This window comes from Passer montanus, unplaced genomic scaffold (assembly GCF_014805655.1).
Source record: "Passer montanus isolate IOZ18808 unplaced genomic scaffold, ASM1480565v1 scaffold218, whole genome shotgun sequence".
Taxonomy (NCBI): domain Eukaryota; kingdom Metazoa; phylum Chordata; class Aves; order Passeriformes; family Passeridae; genus Passer; species Passer montanus.
The window spans coordinates 326,002-345,260 of NW_024366792.1; the positions used below are offsets into that span (position 1 = coordinate 326,002).

At 40.8% G+C, this 19,259-nt stretch overlaps 1 protein-coding gene across 4 annotated transcripts in view; it reads left to right on the plus strand.

Annotated features, from left to right (window-relative positions):
• Window positions 1–16,312, plus strand: part of PLPPR1 (phospholipid phosphatase related 1) — a 118,072-nt gene extending 101,760 nt beyond the window's left edge. For all 4 annotated transcript variants that reach the window (XM_039709582.1, XM_039709581.1, XM_039709580.1 and 1 more), the window contains 4 exons: window positions 5,869–6,119; window positions 11,679–11,855; window positions 13,758–13,889; window positions 15,168–16,312. In XM_039709582.1, coding sequence (XP_039565516.1) covers window positions 5,869–6,119; window positions 11,679–11,855; window positions 13,758–13,889; window positions 15,168–15,200 — 593 coding nt within the window. In that variant the 3' untranslated portion in view covers window positions 15,201–16,312. The remainder of the gene's footprint in view (window positions 1–5,868; window positions 6,120–11,678; window positions 11,856–13,757; window positions 13,890–15,167) is intronic.
• Window positions 16,313–19,259: the final 2,947 nt, after the last annotated feature.

The following is a 19,259-nucleotide window of genomic DNA, read 5'->3' on the forward strand; positions in this document are numbered from 1 at the left end:
TCAGCATGTTTCATCAGCTTGTTACCAGTGGCTTTTACTTCAGATGTGCATAATTTGCTGTTAACAAATGGTGCAGATCAGCTTCTGTTGACAACTTAATCTAAAGCATGGTGACACTTCACAGTGGGCAGCTAAATAATTAAATTAAGGCTTTATTTCAGCAAATTAAGATTTTAGTTTGACAAATAAAGGTTTACGAGATTTATACACACATTGAGTTTATTGTAATAGGATAGATATACCCCAGAGCTCTGATGTCAATTCCCTCAGCAGCTGCACAAGACAGCTTACCTGACCCTATCCTTCTGTCTGTCTTGCTTCTGAAGTTCACTGTGAAACAGTGCATGTTCTGTTATTAACTGGCTGCCTTTCCACAGGATTCAGGCTGTATTTGGGGGTGTTGCCCCAAACCAAAACTGCTGCAGCAATTTGAACTACTGTAGATATTATCACTGAAGAATCTCCACAATGAGGAACAGGTCACTGTGCTGGGAACATCTGGCCTTACAGTTCTCTTTGATGCTAGGCTCTGAGCTGGCAGCTGCCTCCATGAAAACTGGTGGTTGTGAAAGCAGTGAGGAAGGAAGAGACCCTGTGCATCTGTCAGAAGGACTCTTGAGCCTCCAGAGGACTTTTGCACTGGGAACTGAATTTCTTCTGGCATGGTCAGACTCAGAAGATAGTAGATCCCTGGAATAGTGAGCTTTGTGGGGTTTTCAGTGGAAGATCATAGCATATAATGAGATTATGAGCACTCAGAAGCTTGATGTTGAGCCTGTTCCTGATACCATGGCAACAGGACAATAAAGTCCCCTGCAATACCCATCTCTCCTGTTATAAAATGGATTAATGATACAGGTTTCTTTTTACACACCCTTTAAGATTAAATGAAGGGTGGTTTAGCAGAGTCTGAGTCACAGGTCTATAAATGTATGGCTTTATTGGATGCACAGGATTCTTACAGCAAAGCATTCAAAAATGGGCTGAGGATCAGCATTCCCATAGAGCACTGAGTCCTTTCAGGGACACCTTCCAATGAAACTCCAATCTTCCTTAAAAAACACAGGAGTGGGAAAGGGGTTAGGCAAGTGTGAGTGTGCATGTGAAACACTTTACAAGCAACTTAGGTTAAGAGTGAGAAATTCAGATAATTGGGGCAGAGAGTAGTGCCTAATAAATATCCTTGGTAGAGAGCATGATCATGTTACTAAGGAGCTCAGCTTCTGATGTCTCATGAACCGTTCAGTGCATTGTTTCTTTTGTCACTTTATTTAAGGGTTTCATGACTTTTCCTTAATAAAGCCTTCTACTTCCTGATTTTCATTTCCACCCACTGGCTTCTCACTTGTTTCTTCCCAATGTTTTTCAGCTGCTCCTCTATAAGTCCCAGTGGGGGTTTTGTTGATTTTTGTTGTGGTGGTGATTTGGTCCTTTTTTTTTCAAATCAGTGGCATTTTGAATGCCTCTAATAGCAAGAGTTTCCACAGAGACAACAAGCAGCTGCAGTGACTGATGTTACATAGATTCAAGGTGGCAGAAGAGAGCTTGAACATGAATTGCAGGGAGGACAGAGGTGAGGCTCTGAGGCTACAGTGAGTGTTATAAATGGGAAGCTTGGCAAGGCCAATATTCAAGCAGCAATCAATTTATTAATTAATATGGTAAAGTATGAGCAATACAGCTCTGGGTACAATGGGGGAAATTTTCCCTCCAACTGCACACCGTTAGTTGGGGCTTACGTGTATTTATAGGGGTACTCATAAGCTTTCTCAGCAGTTTCTATTCCCAATTTTTACGTCACAATTCTATACACTATTGGATTTAGTTTTTGTCAGGATGTATCTCAGAAAGGAGTATGCCCAGATGGTGGGGTCCAGCTTCCGAAAGAAGAAAGAAGTCTCCCAGCTGGTGAGGTCCAGATTCCAGATGTGGGTTCACCTTTTAATGGCAAGGACTATAAATCTCATAACAGTGATGTCCAGCTTCCCCTTCTCAAAACTATCAATCCTGGAGTTGATGTTCATCTTCCTTTCTCAAGCTGCTTTTCAGTATTCTGTTAAGGCGGCGAGATAAGCATGTTTCCTTTTTATGTATTCTAAAGCTGTAGTTTCAAAGATCCTTACTACAAGCAATATTCTAAAATTATACTTCAAAAGGTTATTACTGCAAAACTCTTTAAGGCTTAGCTAGAAGCAGAAAGTTCCTGTCAAAGAGCAACATCTTTAAAGCTTTAATTCAAATGCTCCTAAATCAACTTAAGACTTATAAAGGTTAATTGCAAACAAAGGATAAGTTCAAAGGCCTTCTTCCATGCTTTACTTCCTCAGTTATTTATTAGAATTGTCTTTATAATTGTCCCATGGTCAGTTTCCGCACAATCACAAATACACACATTGCCTGTAGGTACCTGACACGAAACACAGCTTTGTATTTCACATGAGTGACAAGAGCTGGATTCTTCTTCAGGGCAGAAGCCTCTGTTAGAAAAAACTATAGCGCTGGAGGTGGCAGCACTGATGAAATGCCACAGAAGGAACTTGATAGAAGATAGAACATGAGAATAGGATGTGAGTCAGAGCCCAGAAGCCATGAGTTCATTTAGGACTTTCTGACAGTTATTTAGAGGGATGTGTAAGTGGAGAAATTAAAATTGAAGCGTTCAAAATTGAAGCTGCTAAATACTTAGACTTTTATGCCAAGGCAAATGTTAGTTCAGGGCTTCACTTCATCCATCCTCAACATTTTTTAACAGGACTTTCCTTGGGGTTTTTTTTGGTTGGTGTTTTTTTGTTGGTTTTTTTTTTGCTTGAAAATTTAATTTGTCTAAGGTCTTTCGCACTGGAGGTAAAGATATGTTAAAGTCTGATCTCTGTTTTCTTGGACTCTGGAGCAGTTGAGAGAGTAGCAGGGAGTACAGCCTGCCCTCTTTTATCTGGTCTAAGCTAGTATCTCTCCCAGTTACATTCTGCTTATTGTTTTGTCTTCTAGACACCTCTTTCTGCACCTGGGACACTAGCACAGCTGAGAGTAGTCAGTACAATGAGAAGTCGGGAGGCGTTTCCAGACATAGCTTCTGCTTATTCTTTAAGGCCTATTTTTGCAGCCAGACTATGTGGCATGAGTGGCTGAGGGGAAAGATTAGCTTTATGTAATTGCAATTAACCTTCATCCTTTCTCCTAGTGAGCAGCTGTAGGTCTGCTGCCCATGTGGCTTGCACTGTTCCCATCTTTTCTCAGCATATGCCAAGTTCTGCACTACAGTTCATCCCCAGGTTTTCTGGCCCAGAGTGAACACACTGAAAAAAAGCACTTGCTGCTGAGCAGGATGACACCACCTCCAATTACACCTGGGTGTCAAAGTCTGGAAGAGTCATGTCGTCTCTCATTCTTTCTCTCTGACATTATATCACAGACATGAGCTGCATGACCCTGAAGAGCTGGGGCTAGTTGCCCTTCCCATGAAGCCTTTCAGAGCAATTTGTCTGCCTCTAAAAAGCTGGCAATCACATCACTGCATTTTTGTGCTCTGGTCAGTTAGTTTAGCTGCTGAAGGTCATTGAACAAATCTATTGAACAGATGGATTCCTGAGGTACAAAAACATTCAGGGACTGTCCAGCACTGCCCAGGCACACTGGCATTACAGCCTTTAAATCAATTACAGCCAACCCTTGCTCCAAGTCTCCAGAGATGTGAGGTGTAATCAGCCTGCGAGGAGCACATCCCTGGCCGCCAGACTCATTGCTGCACATGGCTGTGATTTTCACAGAGCACAGCTTGGCAGAACTGTGAGAGAGGAGCTGCAGCAGACAAAATGCACCACAATCAGAATGTGACAAAGGTTTTAGCCATGGCTTGCTTTGCTCTTCTCCAGGTTACTGCAGGCCTCAGCAGCTGCATTTGGGCCGCCACTTTCTGTGCTACCAAATATTAGGAAAATGCAAGTGTTAAAACTTCTTTTCTTAATGGACAGAAGTACCTCTGTATATATGCACTTCCTAGAGTTTGGAATAGTTTTGTGTAGTCTGTGACCTTTTCCTGAAATGTCTTGGTTCTTGGCATGTACTTACATGATAAATACCATGAGCCAGACTGCCTGACACTTAAATTTCCTCTAATTATTGTAAAGGCTAGGTAATAATCCTCACTGTACTCCCTGTAATTTACACAGCACATCAGAAAGTTTCTATTTAAAGCAAGCTTTGCCAAAAAAAATTTTGACAGAGTGCTGTATATAAAACAAGATTCTTCTCTGTCATAACTTCAGCTGTTTCCCCAGGCTGAAAAGATACCCTTCTGCCTTTTTCCTTTGAACTTGCTTGTGCACTGACTAATGTAGGTGAGAAGTTCCTGATGGTGTGGAAAACCATGGATTTGAAATATTACCAAAGGGATAAAGGAAATAAAGGAGCAGGCTCTGTGTTCTCTTTTTAAACACACTTAGCAAGATAAATGGGAGGAAAACTGTCACATCATTGAAAAGACAGGGGCCAGTCCTGCAGCCTAAAACCACAGAAAGCCTCCTTCTTTGGCCACCACTGGCTTTTTAAATTCATGATCACATACCAGTTCATTAATAGTAAATAAAAATAAGCATACATGAAGAATAGTAAAACCTTCAGCCTCCAGAATAGTCTTACTGTGTGATTCTCCTTGCTGACCTTGGGGAAGGATGGTGAGGAGGAACAGCTCTGCAGTGCTGCAGCCCCTCCAGGCTGTTTCCCAAGGGAAGGGCTCTTCCCATCAGTACCCCAGCAAGGGATCTGTGCCACAGTGACACCAAACCATGTCTCTAACTGACTGGCACAGGCAAACCCCACTCAACACTTGTACAACAAATCCATTTTAGTTATATTTTATTGTACGTTACTGTCAGCACATGCTGCATTATTTTGAGTCCCTCATATTTTTTTACTTTTTTGCTCAGACTAGAGCAGCCTTTTAATCTGTTTTTTTTGTTTGTTTGTTTGTTTTTTGTTTTTGTTTTTGTTTTTTTAACTCAGTATAGATAAGCGGTGAAGATGTTACAGTCATGGTGGTGCCAGCTCTTAAGATTTTATCACAGCTTTCCTAAGATGATTTCCCTTGAGCTCCAGCTCTTGGTCATATTTAAATACATATCAATCTCAGATAATTTATAATTTAATGACTTTTGCTTACAGAGCTACAGAAGGGAGAAAGCAAAACTGCATGATCCTCAATATCCCTACATCAGAAGTCAATATTTATTTGTTCTGTGTTTTTGTCACACTTTAATCAACCTTAGTGATAAGAAGGGGAAGAGGAGAGCTGATTTAATCTTTCAGAACATTTTTTTTTGGTAATTTTGCAAACCTACTATTCTGTACCTTTGGTGTGCAGGCATTACATGCATCTGCAAGATGCTCATATGTTCATAGCAGTTGTGTTGATAACACTCAAGGGGCGTCAGTGAAGGATGTGACAACTGCAGTATTGATCAAGAGATGCTTCACAACCCTGAAAAGTTCCTGCATTCAAGTGAATACTTCATGTCACAGGCTATGTGCTCCTGGTGACATGAGCTGAATTGCAGCTGTCTTCCAGAGCAAAGCATTGGGTTGCTTTCAAAAGTACATGCCAAATATTGCTACGTCAGGATTGCAAATTTTCACCATCAAGGTGGCAAATAGTCAAAATCCAAAAGGTTCTTAATCCTAGGTAGTTATATTAGATAAGAGAAGAATTGTGTCTCAGCACTACACTGCTCTTTCAGGTTCAGAGATCCTATCTTTTTGTAACAGATTTGTTATAAGTACATGATAATACTCTCATTATGTGTCTCCCTCTCAGGTATAGTGACATTTTCTAAACCTGTTTGAATAATCACTATTTTTAACCTTTCCTCACAGGAGTGTTTGCATTTGGACTTTTTGCCACTGACATCTTTGTAAATGCTGGCCAGGTTGTGACTGGGAACTTGGCTCCCTACTTCCTGACTGTGTGCAAACCCAACTACACTGGAAACGACTGTCGGGCCCACCACCAGTTCATAAACAATGGCAACATCTGCACAGGGGATGTGGAGGTGATTGAAAAGGCCAGGAGATCCTTTCCATCCAAACATGCTGCTTTGAGCATCTACTCAGCTTTATATGCCACGGTGGGTGCCAGTGATGACTGCTGACTTGCATGAGAGGTTTCTGTATCTTCTAGATGGGGCATTTTTCTTACAATGGATTTTTGGAGAAAAAGAGGGTTTGTTTTGGGGGCAGCTTTTTTCTTTATCAGTGGGGGAAGATCCCCTTCTCTCTCCATTTTATCAGTCCTTGTATAAGCAAATGAAGTGCTCATTGATTTTGAGGCACTGCATGTGGAGGCATCATGTTGTAAACTTGTCCTTGCTGTTGATCTTCTAATTCAGTTTTCTCTTCTCCCTGCCCCTGTCTCATGAGCATTAAAATGAAGCTGATCCTTAAACAGCTTCTGGATCCCTACATTTGTTCACATGCCATGCATTGTTGAACATTTGAAATTTAAATTGTGCCCTTTCAATAGAAGTCTGAACTTAGACTGAATTTTGCTTCCCTTGTTTAGGACCTGAACTCACATTGCAATGAGGGTTCTAACAAAAGTCAGTGCCAGACTTTTGTTGTTATCACAGAGCAGTGCACCCCAGCTGACACACTGACAAGGTGACACTGCCATGCAGACAGGAAGGAAATTATGAAGTCTGATGAAACAGATCAACTGCTCCTTTGTGTTCCCTGGCTAAAGTTTCTGTGATTTTTAAAAGATCCAAGAATCTTACTAACAAAGTAGAAAACCTTGGTGGTTTTGCCATAAACATCCAAGGACTTAACCTGGTTCTGATCTCAAAATGCATTAACCTAGGTCTTTTCTCTCCCTATAGCTTGAGTAGTGTTAGAGTCTGTGTGTTGGTTATAAGTATGCAAGAAAAGCCTTAAAGTTATTAAAGACAGGTATTTACTGAGTATTTTGCCCGGTGCTCTTGGTAGCAGACAAATGAAGCACCACATTATTGCTTCTAAAATTAAGAGTCCACCCACTGCTGATTCATTATCCATCTGTTTGCACTGAATGTTGTGTGAATAATGATGGAGAAATAAACTGTAACTCCTTTGATCAGGATTTGTTAGGAAATGTTTGGAAAGCCTGTAATATTTTGTGCACATTACTTCTGAACAATGTGCGACCCTGTGTGAAATACAGCCCACAATATATTCAACATGGTTGTAGTAGCTGTTTGCACTATGATAAACTCTTAGGTGGAAGTTCCAGTATCAGGCTTAGTCTGGGTTCTGTCCTAAGCTAATTACATCCTTTCATGGACTTTCCCTGCCCAGTCTCCTTTGTTTCCTAGGAGGGAAAATTTTCTATAACCAGCTGATTTCTACAGCTGAAGGGTAACACTGTATTTCTTCATGAACCTAAGCCTCAAATAGTTTAGTATTTCTGAGCTCTAGTTTTCCAGAGTATCTGCCAGGGGCCTGCACTTCTCACACAGGAAGATGTCAGATGGAGCCAGGACATGGAACACTTTCTGAGCCAAAGGGTCATGAAAGTTTGCCAATTAAAGCATTTCAGCCCACAGTCCAATTTCAGCCCAGTTCTCTGCCTGAAGTCACCTTTTAGAACTAAAAATGTGTTTTCTTGTCTTTTCTTTGTTTGTCAGCTGGGAATGACATGAGCATTGCACAAGAAATGCATTGTTCATATCCAGCTTTGCTTAATAACTGTGCTGTGCACAGATTTTTGAGTAGTCTCTTGCTGATTTTAATATGCATAATAATGTGGCCTACTGAACATAAAACACAGGTTATTTGCTTAGTAATAGCTGTGTTTTGCATAAAGCTGAAGAATGGAGCCATGGAGCAAGAAAAATAGAAAGGTACAACATAAGGAGGCTGGAGAATGGAATAAGCAAAAATATGGTTCTCACGTCATAAAATGTCTTATGAAATCTGGAAGTCTTCTCCCTTCACTGGACCTCAAATAACCTGTGCAGGTGTCTCACTTGTTCATTACTTGGCTACTGAAACCACTGTGACTGGTTTGGCTTTGGGGGTTTTTGGTGTTTGGTTTTGTTTTTTTTTTATAATCTGGGGTTTATATTTAATCAACTAGACTTTTCTTTGTCACCTTCTAAAGAAGTTGAGGAAAACCCAAAGCATCACTTCTGTGACCTCTGCAGGTGGAAATTAATTTGTATGCCTGAGGTAGGGGAAAGAGAAAAGGGCTGGCAGCCCTGGCTTCCATATTTATAAAAAAAATAAGAATGTCATCTAAAGAACTTTATCAGTCCCCCAGAATGATCACAGGAAGAGATGGCAGTCACTGTACCTAGTGCAAGCTGCTGTGAACTCACATGAATTTAAGTTCCTTTTCCGATTAAAAATAAATGGTTAGAAAAAGAGATCACCATTCCTGGTTCCAGCATGAATCCAGCTGATAGAATGTCAGTCCTGGTTTAAACATCAATCCACCTGCATTGGCCCAGCCCATGAGATGTCCAGGCAATCAATCCCCAGATGTCTGGGGACACTGCCTGGGCTTGGGAGAATACCTCTTTATGGGCAGGTTTGCTCACCTCAAAGATGTGTTTCTCACTTTCTCTGTAAATTAATTATCGTGTGCAGTCCATTCTTCCAGTCTTTCTGGAAATGGGTGTAAGTCTTCTGGAAATGGGTAGTTTTAATCCCACCCTGTAGTCCATGTCCATTTTCTGTGCTGTGTTATAGTTGTTTGTCACAGAAAAATGCCCTAGCTCTGGCTGCCTTTCTCCAGCCAAAACATGGTATTTCTCATTGCCGTGTTAATAACAACAATCCTTGGTTATTACCAACAGTTCTTGTCTATTTTTTTCAACAGACCTTTGTTGGCTCTACAGCCATCCATTTATCAGTGTTTGAGACGCACACATTACCCCCTTATCTTCTGGGAGTCAAGAGCAGAAAAAGATCTCACTTTGGACCCTTGTTTAGATGACCCCAGGAGAGTGGGAATTTTCCATCGTAGCCACAATTCAGTCAGTAACTTCCTTTGAAGGTTTGTTTAAGAAAAATATGATAACAACCACTTGGGTTGTTATTTAGGCAAGAAAAATAAGTTGCCAAGGCTGTTCATTAAAAAACAGGTACTTGTTAGACACCTGTTAGATCTTGGGAACAGCTATTGTCTCTGATATGCTCAATATGGGCTTAGTCCAGGTGCAGTTTGTCAAGGCTGAGGCTTAATGAGCATTTCTGAGCTCATAGTCCAGCCACCACCATCCACCCACTGACTAAAGTCAGCTTCTCTGGGTTCTCTGCTCCTGGACATGAATCCTCCAAGTTTTGGAAATGCTGAATAGCAGAGGACACTACGGCAAATACCTCCTGCAACCCTGATCAATTCAAGGCCTTGTAACCATGAACAGCTGCACTGAGCATTGTTGTCAAAGGTTCTGCTTCTCTTTCATTGTAGGAATCTCTATGGAAAAAGAAAATATTGTCCATAAAACTTCTAGGACACAGACTTTTGTAATACCGGTATGAAATTTTGAATTTTCCAAGGAAAATAAACTGTCACAAATCTCCTCTACTGAAGGGACAAGACAGATTTCTTCCACTCTGCCTTTCTCATTATAGATATAACGTGTTCTAAATACATGCATATATTTGCATATACATATAAAAATGTATATGTCTATTTTAAACTTGCAGACCAAAAGCCTCCCTGTCTATGACTTTGTCTCTCTGAAAAAAAATGGGAGAGGAATCACTTGGGATAAATGCTGCTATCACACATGGCATATTGCTAAATACACTGCTTAAGTCTACTGATAAGATCGCAGCAAAAAAGCTGAACAGACAAATTAAATAGTTAAATCATGTGTAGTTTATCTTTTAATGTGTTCTATACATATTTTTTTATTCACATCTTTCCTTCTCTCTGGTTTCAACATTTAGAGTTTTGTAAATAAATTTACTCTATGGATGGCATTGTGGGAAATTTTCAAAAACATTTGCTGTATGTAGGAAACCAAATGTTTTGGTTTCACTGAGATTTTGGTCTCTTGTACAGAGCTCTGAAACCATGCTTTAAATGTGGGTAAGCACTATGGGAATCCTAAAAAAATATATTGGCTTTTGGGCCTGGACAATAGAGATCAAGCTGCAGTGATTGGGAAGTCTGATCAGAATGGAGAAGCTCTCCCAGTTATTTCCGAACACAGAGTGTGACTTAGGAACGAACTGGAGCCCACCTTCTGGGAAAACAGTTCGTCTTGTTTAAAACCCTCCTCACAAGTGTTTAACAGATTTCCTTCAGCAATCTGTTCACATCGTTAATTACCTTCCTTGCTAAAAAATGTTCTTTTTACTACAAGTTTACATTTTATTGCCAAGACGTGTGAAACTCCAATTACAGATGCTTCCCGTCTGTGACAAAGAGAGCTCTCCCATGTGGGTAACCCAAAGATCCAGCTTCATCTCATACCTGTAAGGAGACAAGCATGTGTGGGTTGTTCTCTGCAGCTGTGGTTCACAGCTGTCACAGCAGGACTGCATTGTTACTTTAAAGAGGTTATGGGTTTTCCTTCGGACGCTGCAAACAGCAGTGGTGCTTCGGTGGGGAACAGGAAAGCAATCTGGCTTCCTGTTGCTCGATTGAATTGACTAGGAGTGCATAGGGTGAAAAGGTGGGTGGTAATTATTCACGCAGTGGCAATGATTTGATTTTTTCCCTATTGTTTCCAAAGAACCTTAATGTGGGTTTCCGTGATAGGTGCAGCTTAACCTGCCAGCCAAGACTGGGGCAAGATTGCCGCCTAGTGCTCACTGTTAGCTGTCATAAAGCATCTGCTGCAGTCAGGTTCCGGTGTGAAAAACAAAACAAGCAGCAACATCTCAAATTATCAAAGTTTGGAAATCACGTGGGCTTACATACTTGTTGTCTGAAAAGGATTTTAATGAATTGCTTTGCTATCAGGCTCAGTTTGCTTCATCTTTGTTATTTTGTGGCTCTGGCACTAATGAGAGGCTGCTAACTGTGAGCCACATGTTTTTACTCTCTGTCAGAATGTATTAAAAAATTTCCCAGTAAACTTCCAGAATCATGTGGGATTCGTTAAAAAATATTTTGAGAACAGTGAAACTTCATGTGAAACCCAAAATCAACTTTGTTTTGAAAGAAACCTCTCTCACACTGTTTCCTTTCATCTTACAGGGGAAATGGTTGGAATGGTTTATCTGTGTTTTCTGTTCCTTAAACTTAAAACCATCTAGGAAACTGGAGCAGTTAGTTCATACACATTCTAAGCACTCCATCTTCTGCACATTACAGTTTCTGCAGGAGTATAAACATGAACTCCTGTGTCCCTTTGCAAAATTTAATCGTGTGCATTCAGAGTGCAGGTTTGCCACCATATGAACTGGTACTTGCACAAAATCAGTAAAGCTGAGCCTGTGCATAACTGCTCGGAAAAGGTCCAGTATATAAATACAGGAGGATATTTCCCATAACTTAACAGTATTGGGTTTGTACTCCTAAAGTTGTTCTATAAATTACCTGAAACCTCTTCCTCCATTTCCCAGTGCCTTTTTATTTTTTAATGAATCAGGGGGGTTGTCACATCTTTGCTGATTTAGGATTTGTCCAGGTGGGAAAGATGTGTTTCTGGTGGAAACCCTTTTTATTTTTGGTTTGCCCTTTCTTGCAGATGTACATCACAAGCACAATTAAAACAAAGAGTAGCAGGCTAGCCAAGCCCGTGCTGTGTCTGGGAACCCTGTGTGCTGCCTTCCTCACTGGGCTAAATCGAGTGTCTGAGTATCGAAACCACTGTTCAGATGTGATTGCAGGCTTCATCCTGGGGAGTGCTGTGGCCTTGTTTCTGGTAAGTCCATCAGTCTTTCTGCATTCCCTTTAAATATAACACAGTTAAAAAAAAATTGTAATCACTTGTAGCCTGCAAGATCCCAGGCTACAAGATAGTCCCATCTGATTAAAAGTTTTATCAAAGAATCCGAATATGAAATCAGGAACGTACTAATTGGTAAGTCTAATTTGGTAGCATTTGTACATTTTCTGTATTTCAATTATTTTAATTACTCTCCGTGTTCTTACTTGATCTATCCTGGAACATGCTGCAAAAGGTGGTGTAGTTTTCAATATCAAAAGGAGGGTGTGTTTGAGACTCCTTCTCCGTGTTGCAAAACCCCTCTGTGTGGCTTGTATTTGGCAAAAATGTGAGGTACAGGGTGTTCTCTGGGGCTCTAAGCTGTGATCCCAGTTCTCCATTTTGTTTCAGACCATACAAGAAGTGCAATAGAAGGGAAGGTCAGGATAAATTCCCTTGGAGATAAAACTACCTCCCTTTGCAGCTTTTAGAGAAAGCTGAAATCGTTTCCCCCTCACAAACATTCTAAAATACATGAAAGGCCTTCTCACTGAATCTAGGAAGAGAATCTCTCCAGACTCTGAGTGTAACTTGCTCTCCTGTGGGCTGTGTGGTTTAAATGTTTTGTTTGGTGAGAGGTCTCTTGCTGAGGATTTACTCACACAGCAAGCAGTCCAGGTCACTCTCACTTATACCAAGAAATGTGCCGGGTTCCATTTAATCAAAATATGCTTCAAAACTATCCACTACATAGCAACAGACACTTTATCCCTGTAATCAGGAGGGATTAGGTTTCAAAGATCCCTTAAATCTCGATTGTCCTGTCACTCATTTTTTTTCTATTCAGTACTTGAAAAAGCATCAGCAAACCTTCAAGAGTCATTTATTCCTGTGCTCATTTCAGATAAAAAGATGTCTACAGCCTCTGACCTGAATCTCCTTGACTTTAATGTGAATAATTTGTCTGGTTCCTGCTGGGAAGGGCAGTTTAAATCTCACCCATGCAACTTAAGAGGCAGCTGCCCCATCTATCAGGCCAGGACAGTGTCTGTGCTCCCAGTACCTGTTGGTGGCAGTGACAGCCTGTCCCCAGCTGTATTTTGACCTTGCAGACCTTCTGGCACCCTGCAAGTGTCACAAGCTGAATTTCAGAGTGGTGGAAGGGGCCTCCCCAGAGGGGTGCTGTCAGATCCCTGGCACAGATCCTGCTGGCACAGGACCCACCCGGGCTGCAGCCTGCTTCTTGCTTGGGTCTGTGGCAGTGAAGGGGAGCAGTCAGCAAGAAATCACTCCACCAGCAAATGTGTCAGCTCCTGTGTACCTTCTTTATATCATGTCCTCAAGCTACCCACTGCTGTGCATGGTTGCTGTTACTGGCATCACCATCACCATGTGAGTGCTATGAGTCTGGTTATGCATAAGGGAGGGATTTGTGGGATAAACATTCCTGCATGCTTCCAGCACCACAACCGCAGTGGTGCTGGAAGCATGCAGGAATGGTGCTAAATGGTGGCATCCAGATGTGAGGGAGGTTCAACCCTCCACAGAGCTGTGTTCACTGTTTAGAAATGACAAAGTCAGAGTCTGAAGGGAATATTTGGCCACTAAAGGGCATCATTTGGGCAGTCTCTGGTTCTGGGATAATAAGGCATACATGGGGGTCTCTGCTGTATCCAGTGTGAAATGTAAAAAGGCTGAGAATGGTTCATCACCAAGGCAGTCCATCATGCCCAGCCATGTCAGTAACCACACTGTGGTCCAAGGCTGACACAGATGATGCCTTGAACCCAAACTCAGGTTAAATTCTTTCAGTTGTGTACATGGTAACTCATTCTCCCTCCAGGTTTTTCCTGGGGAGGGATATACTGACCTCACTCTGTTTTTTTCTGCATTGCACAGGGGATATGTGTTGTCCATAACTTTAAGGGCAGTCATGCAGCTCCTTCTAAACCGAAGCCTGAAGACCCACGAGGAATGCCACTAATGGCTTTTCCCAGGGTGGAAAGTCCTCTGGAGACACTGAGTGCACAGGTACTGTAAATCTATCCAGATCATCACCGAGCATATTTTCAGTTGCATCAGAGTAAAAAGTAGTTTTGTACCTGACCACATGTTCCTCATTTCAAGCCCATTGAACAGAGTGAATCTGCATCATAGCAGAGTTTGAGGCATTTATTCCTGAAACTACCCAATACTGTAGATCTTCTGTCCCCATACATGTCCACAGCTAACAAAGTAGGATTTCACATGCCTTACAAACTTTTGCTTAGAAGAATAGAAAACTGAGAGAAAAGTAAAAATAATTCTGCTTATTTGCATTCTAGAAAACTTTTGAGATGTATGAAGCATTTACTCTTTCCTGAGGATAAACTATTCTGTCCTCAAAAATATTACAGAGATTAGGTTTTTTGTCCTTATTACTGTTCAGTATCTTCTATAATAAGAAGAAATCATATACTTTTTTCTATCTCTAATTCATCAGAAGAAAAAATATTAGCATTCTTTCAAGCCTGCAAAAAAATAGCTAGTGGGAATATCAATATTGACAGTGTTTCTGTTAAAATACCTAAATTTAAATGGTTTATTTTGGCATAACCGCATCATATTCAGTCCTTTCAAAACAGACAAGTAAATGGAAGCTGCCAGAAATCCTGGGAACAAGGATAAACTGTAGTTCCTGAGTTATCTGAAATACACTGGTATAATTTCTTTGGTCTTTAAATTGTACTTCCTTTATTAGATGGCCTATCACACATGATGTGTAGCAAGATCAATAGCAACTTTTGTTAAACTCTTTGTGAAATAAACTGAAAAGAGGATTTTTTTAAAAAATGGGAAAAATGTGGTCTCTAATGTCTGGAAATACTTTGCTTAATTGAAGAGGTTCAGTTTTGATTAGGCAAAGATTTACTGGAAGACTTTCTACTAAATCTGCAGAACTGTGTGCATTAGATATTCTCTTGATAGGTTTATAGTCCAGAAACTAAGTGCTACTTATATATATCCACATTGTGTTGTGTAGACAGAAAGGCTGAGCAGGTGACAATATTCATGAGCTGTGAGAAACATTTTGTCCAGTCAGCTGTTTATAGCTACTGGACTGTGAAATGCAGGTAGGAACTGAACTTTAACTGTTGATGTCCACCAGGAATCAACATGATTTTCTTAAATTATAATTATTGACCATACATCTACAATGCAGGTTTTATGAGTGAGGGTTTTTCCCACTGCTTTTGCACACTAGTAGGGTATGTCAGTGCCAGACTGCTGTATACAAACATTCATGTGTTTGCCTTTTCCTCTTTGCAGAATCACTCTGCCTCTATGACTGAAGTAACCTGAGATGGGAGATCAGCAGCTGAAGCTATTTTTTACTACCCTCCAGTAAAATACTCCAAGACACACAGTTACTAAATGTCTAACTGTGATGACCAGTATTATGTTATGTCTAGTTAGAGGCTAATGTTTTGTACTTTTTTTGTATGAGGAAGTGATGTAGCTTGCCCTGATTTTTTGTCAGCTTTAATATTATTATGCCAGACTTTAAAAGCAAAACAGAAAAAGAACAAAAAAATCCCTTTTCTTGTTTAAAGTGTGCACTGAGGAACTACATCTATAGAATTGTTGATGTTGTTATGTGATATTTGTACACAAATTTTTTTCTTCTCAGTTTTGAATTTATATATCTTGTGGGGGAAAAAAAATCACTTTTACCTTTTCTTACCATAAGAAGTGCTGGGTCAGATTCTCATTGGAGTAAACTCAGCATGGATCAGAAGTAATTGCATATATTTAATTCATATGAAAATAACAGTGATCAGGAATCTAACCTGAATGATACTATCAACAAAAAACAAAAATCCATCTTTGATTCAGTGAGCTACTTAAGTGTTCCCTAGGTCTCATGGACTTCAGTTGCCACCCAGTTCCCAAACTAGAAGCATGTCCTTAAGCACCTCACTGAATCAAAGCCTGGTTGTTCTGGTGTGGGTGATTGTGCTAGTTATTGAAGAATAACTAAAACAACATCCCTGGTCTGCAGTATAGACAGACTGGACGTCAAAATTTATAGTAGTAGCTGATAGCATGTGAGCTGACTATATCATCTCCCTAGATCCACATTCCTCCCCGAGGCCCAGCTAAAGCTCCCAGTGAAACCTGGCTTCAGGAATTGACTATGGGGATATACAGCCACCACTGCGGGGCTGAGGCTGCGCTTTAAGTGTTTCATCCTTTCATCATAGATTTGTGGGGTAACTAGTGACACTGGTGCAAAGGAAAAGTAGCACCACTCCTTCACCAGGTTGGCATTCCTTGGCTTTCAAACTGGCACAGCCAAGAAGCCAGTTTTGCTGACCCAAATATATTTTTTTTCCTGAGGGGCTTTGAAAAGACAGGAAAAAAAAAAGACAAAGACAAGAAAAGACAGGGAGAAAGACAGAAAGAAAGAAAAAGACATAAAAGCAGAAAGAAAGACAGAAAGAAGCTGAGTCTGTAGTAGCAGTCTGCATTTTTTTTTGTAAATTCTGCCATACAGAATTTATATCAAAACTGCTATGTTACAATTTAACAACTTCATCTTAGCATTATAAAGATAACTAAATGTGGGTTGGGGAAGGGAAGAAGAACAACAATAAAAAAAAGCCCATTTACAATGGTTAGAATTAGGGCAAAGGCTTCATTAAATGATTTTTCACTGTTTCTAGGATTTTCCTGCATCTCATTCTTCTAGCATGGTGATAACTGCTGTGTGTCTCCTTTAAAGAATGGAGCCTCTGTACTTTTACTGGAATGTTTACCTCACATTTCCATGTTGGTTCTTCTTGGCTTTTTTTTTTAATATTTTTTCCAAAACAGAAGCAAAAAAAAATTATTAAAAAAGCAAACACGTGAGCCAGTCTTTCATTTACCTATGACACAAAAAAACCCCTGGAATGTCTGTGTTCCTCCTTCTTCTGACTCTACTGATGTCTGCTTCTGGCTTAGGAATATAAGGATCAGACTTGGGCCACGCTGTCTGTGGCCGTGAGGAGCCTTTTCTAAGTGTTCTGGGCTCCTCACTGCAGCTGTAATCAAAATTCCAAAGGGAAAAATCTGTTCTGAGTCATTTTATCAAGAAATACCCTCCCAAGCTGGCTTTTTCACACTTTCTTCTGATCTTCACAAGTGCTCTGGCTTAAAACAAAGAAAGATGCGTGAGTAGGGCTTATATTTATTTATTTATAATTCAATTCAACTGAAGTGACAAACTTTTAAAAGTGACAGACTTCATCAGGGATAAAGTAATTAATCATCTAGAAATCTTGCCCTCCCATGGCACAGGTGCTGTGACTTTGCTGTCATTTCAGATTTCTGCTTCTTCAGCTTGTTACAAGCAGTTAAATGTTTTGCATCTCGAAAGCCATGTGTGATCCTCTTCCCTTGTACTCCAGGCCTTGCAGCTTTCTCTGCTGATGGAAGCATGAGGTCTGCACCTCCAAGGGACTGGTATGTCTGAGATCAGGGAAACAGCAATTTCACTCAACTCAGACACCACAAAACAGGAAGCAAGTAACTTCCAATTCACTGCTCCCAAAGAGCCTCTGAAGCCAACAAGATGACAGTTACTTATTTGTCACACTGTGGTTTCTCATAAGCTACAGGGGAGGGATTTGTGAACATTCATGATGATCAGTGAAACATTCTCAGTGCACTCACCCCAGTTCACCCCGTAGTGGAACATGAAAGTTTATACTTACAGTATTCTGTAATTCTCCAAGAGCCAAAAGAAGAAAAGAAAGCATTTCTTAAATTTCTTCAGAGCATTTGAGAAGCAGCACTTGAGAAATTTGCTCAGTTGAGAAACTGAGCACTGTAACACACAAAAGCAGCAGTGCCTGAGTGTGCTTCATACATATGCACACTGAAAAAAACAGAGGAGCAAGGGTTCAAGGCTTGGAGTGGTATAACCAGGTATTTCTGGATTATTCCCAGAAAGATCACACAGACTCTCAACCTCACTGGAAACAACTTGTTTTACAAAAAACACTCAAAGTACCATGCATTTCTCAGAATTTATTTTCTTGTCCTCCTGACTTCACTGCTTCCTTCCTCTGATTAAAATCAGACCAGCATAATCAGTTAGATGGGAAGAAAAACTAACACTCAAAGACTTAAAAAACTGGACCCTTAACAGACACTGGAGAATTCAACAAGATGCCTCGACAGCAGCTGTTTTTATAGGGCTGAAGTTGGAGACTTCACCATTACTGAGTGATTTCAGTGAACCTTTATTACTGAAATTCACAGCTCTCATGGACACAAAGAATGTAGGATTTATGGGCACAAGGACATTTGGCAGAACCCCCGAGACAAGGAACAAACTGATAAAGCAAACGCAGCACCTGAGCTGAATCAGCTCGGATGGGGTAAAAGGCCACTCCAATAAGGACAGATCATCAACTTGTGGCCAGCAATTTAAGAAACTACTGACTGAAAAGAAAGACTGAGCATGCAGACTAATTAGCATGAGAAGAAAGAGGCTCATTAACTGACAGCAGACAGAATACTATTTCTAATAAAAACTAGAAAACTTGTAGTCAATAAATATTAATTATTTTGCTTACTAATGTGTATAAATAGGGGAAAATTTTTGTAATCTTGGTGCTGATGGTGGCTGATAAAAAAGATGAAGAGGAACTTTCTACACAGACAGTGACAGGATAATGGGGGACAGTTTTAAACTAAAAAAGGGAAGAGTAGATATTTGGAATAATTTCTTTACTGTGAAGGCAGTGAGGCCTTAACACAGGTCGCCCAGAGAATCTGGGAATGTCCCATGCCTGGAAATATTCACAGCCAGGTTTGGACAGGGCTCAGAGCAACCTGGTCTAGTGGAAGCTGTCCCTGCCCATGGCAGAGAGGTTGGAACTGGATGGGTTGAAAAACATGATCTTTCAGGTCATTTTTAATGCAAATGGTTCTGAGATTCCTCTTCAATCAGAGTATCAGTAGGATGCTGCTCATCAGGAGCAGAGGTTTCTGTGAACTCAGGTATGTGGAGATCCAGAGGACTACAGCTGAAGCAGGAAAGAGGTGTTATTCCTGACACTAGCATCAGGCTCTGGAGTGTTTTTTTGGCAAATCACTGGCCGTTTGTTCATTGTCAGGAGAGACTTAACACAAGCCTTAATTATGCAGTGACTGGATCCACTGAAGGGTTTTGACTGTTTATTTATCGCCTGTGTGACACACTGGTTGCTAACTCAGAGGCCCTGAGGAGGTGGTTACAGGACAGTGATTTTGCCTGTTTTCCCTGTATTTGTTGGCAGGAGCAGCGAGTGCCAGTGGCCAGGAGGAGCAGCCAGCAGAGAGAGTGACCCTGAACAAGACATGGAGTCCCCTGGGTTGCCTGACCCTGAC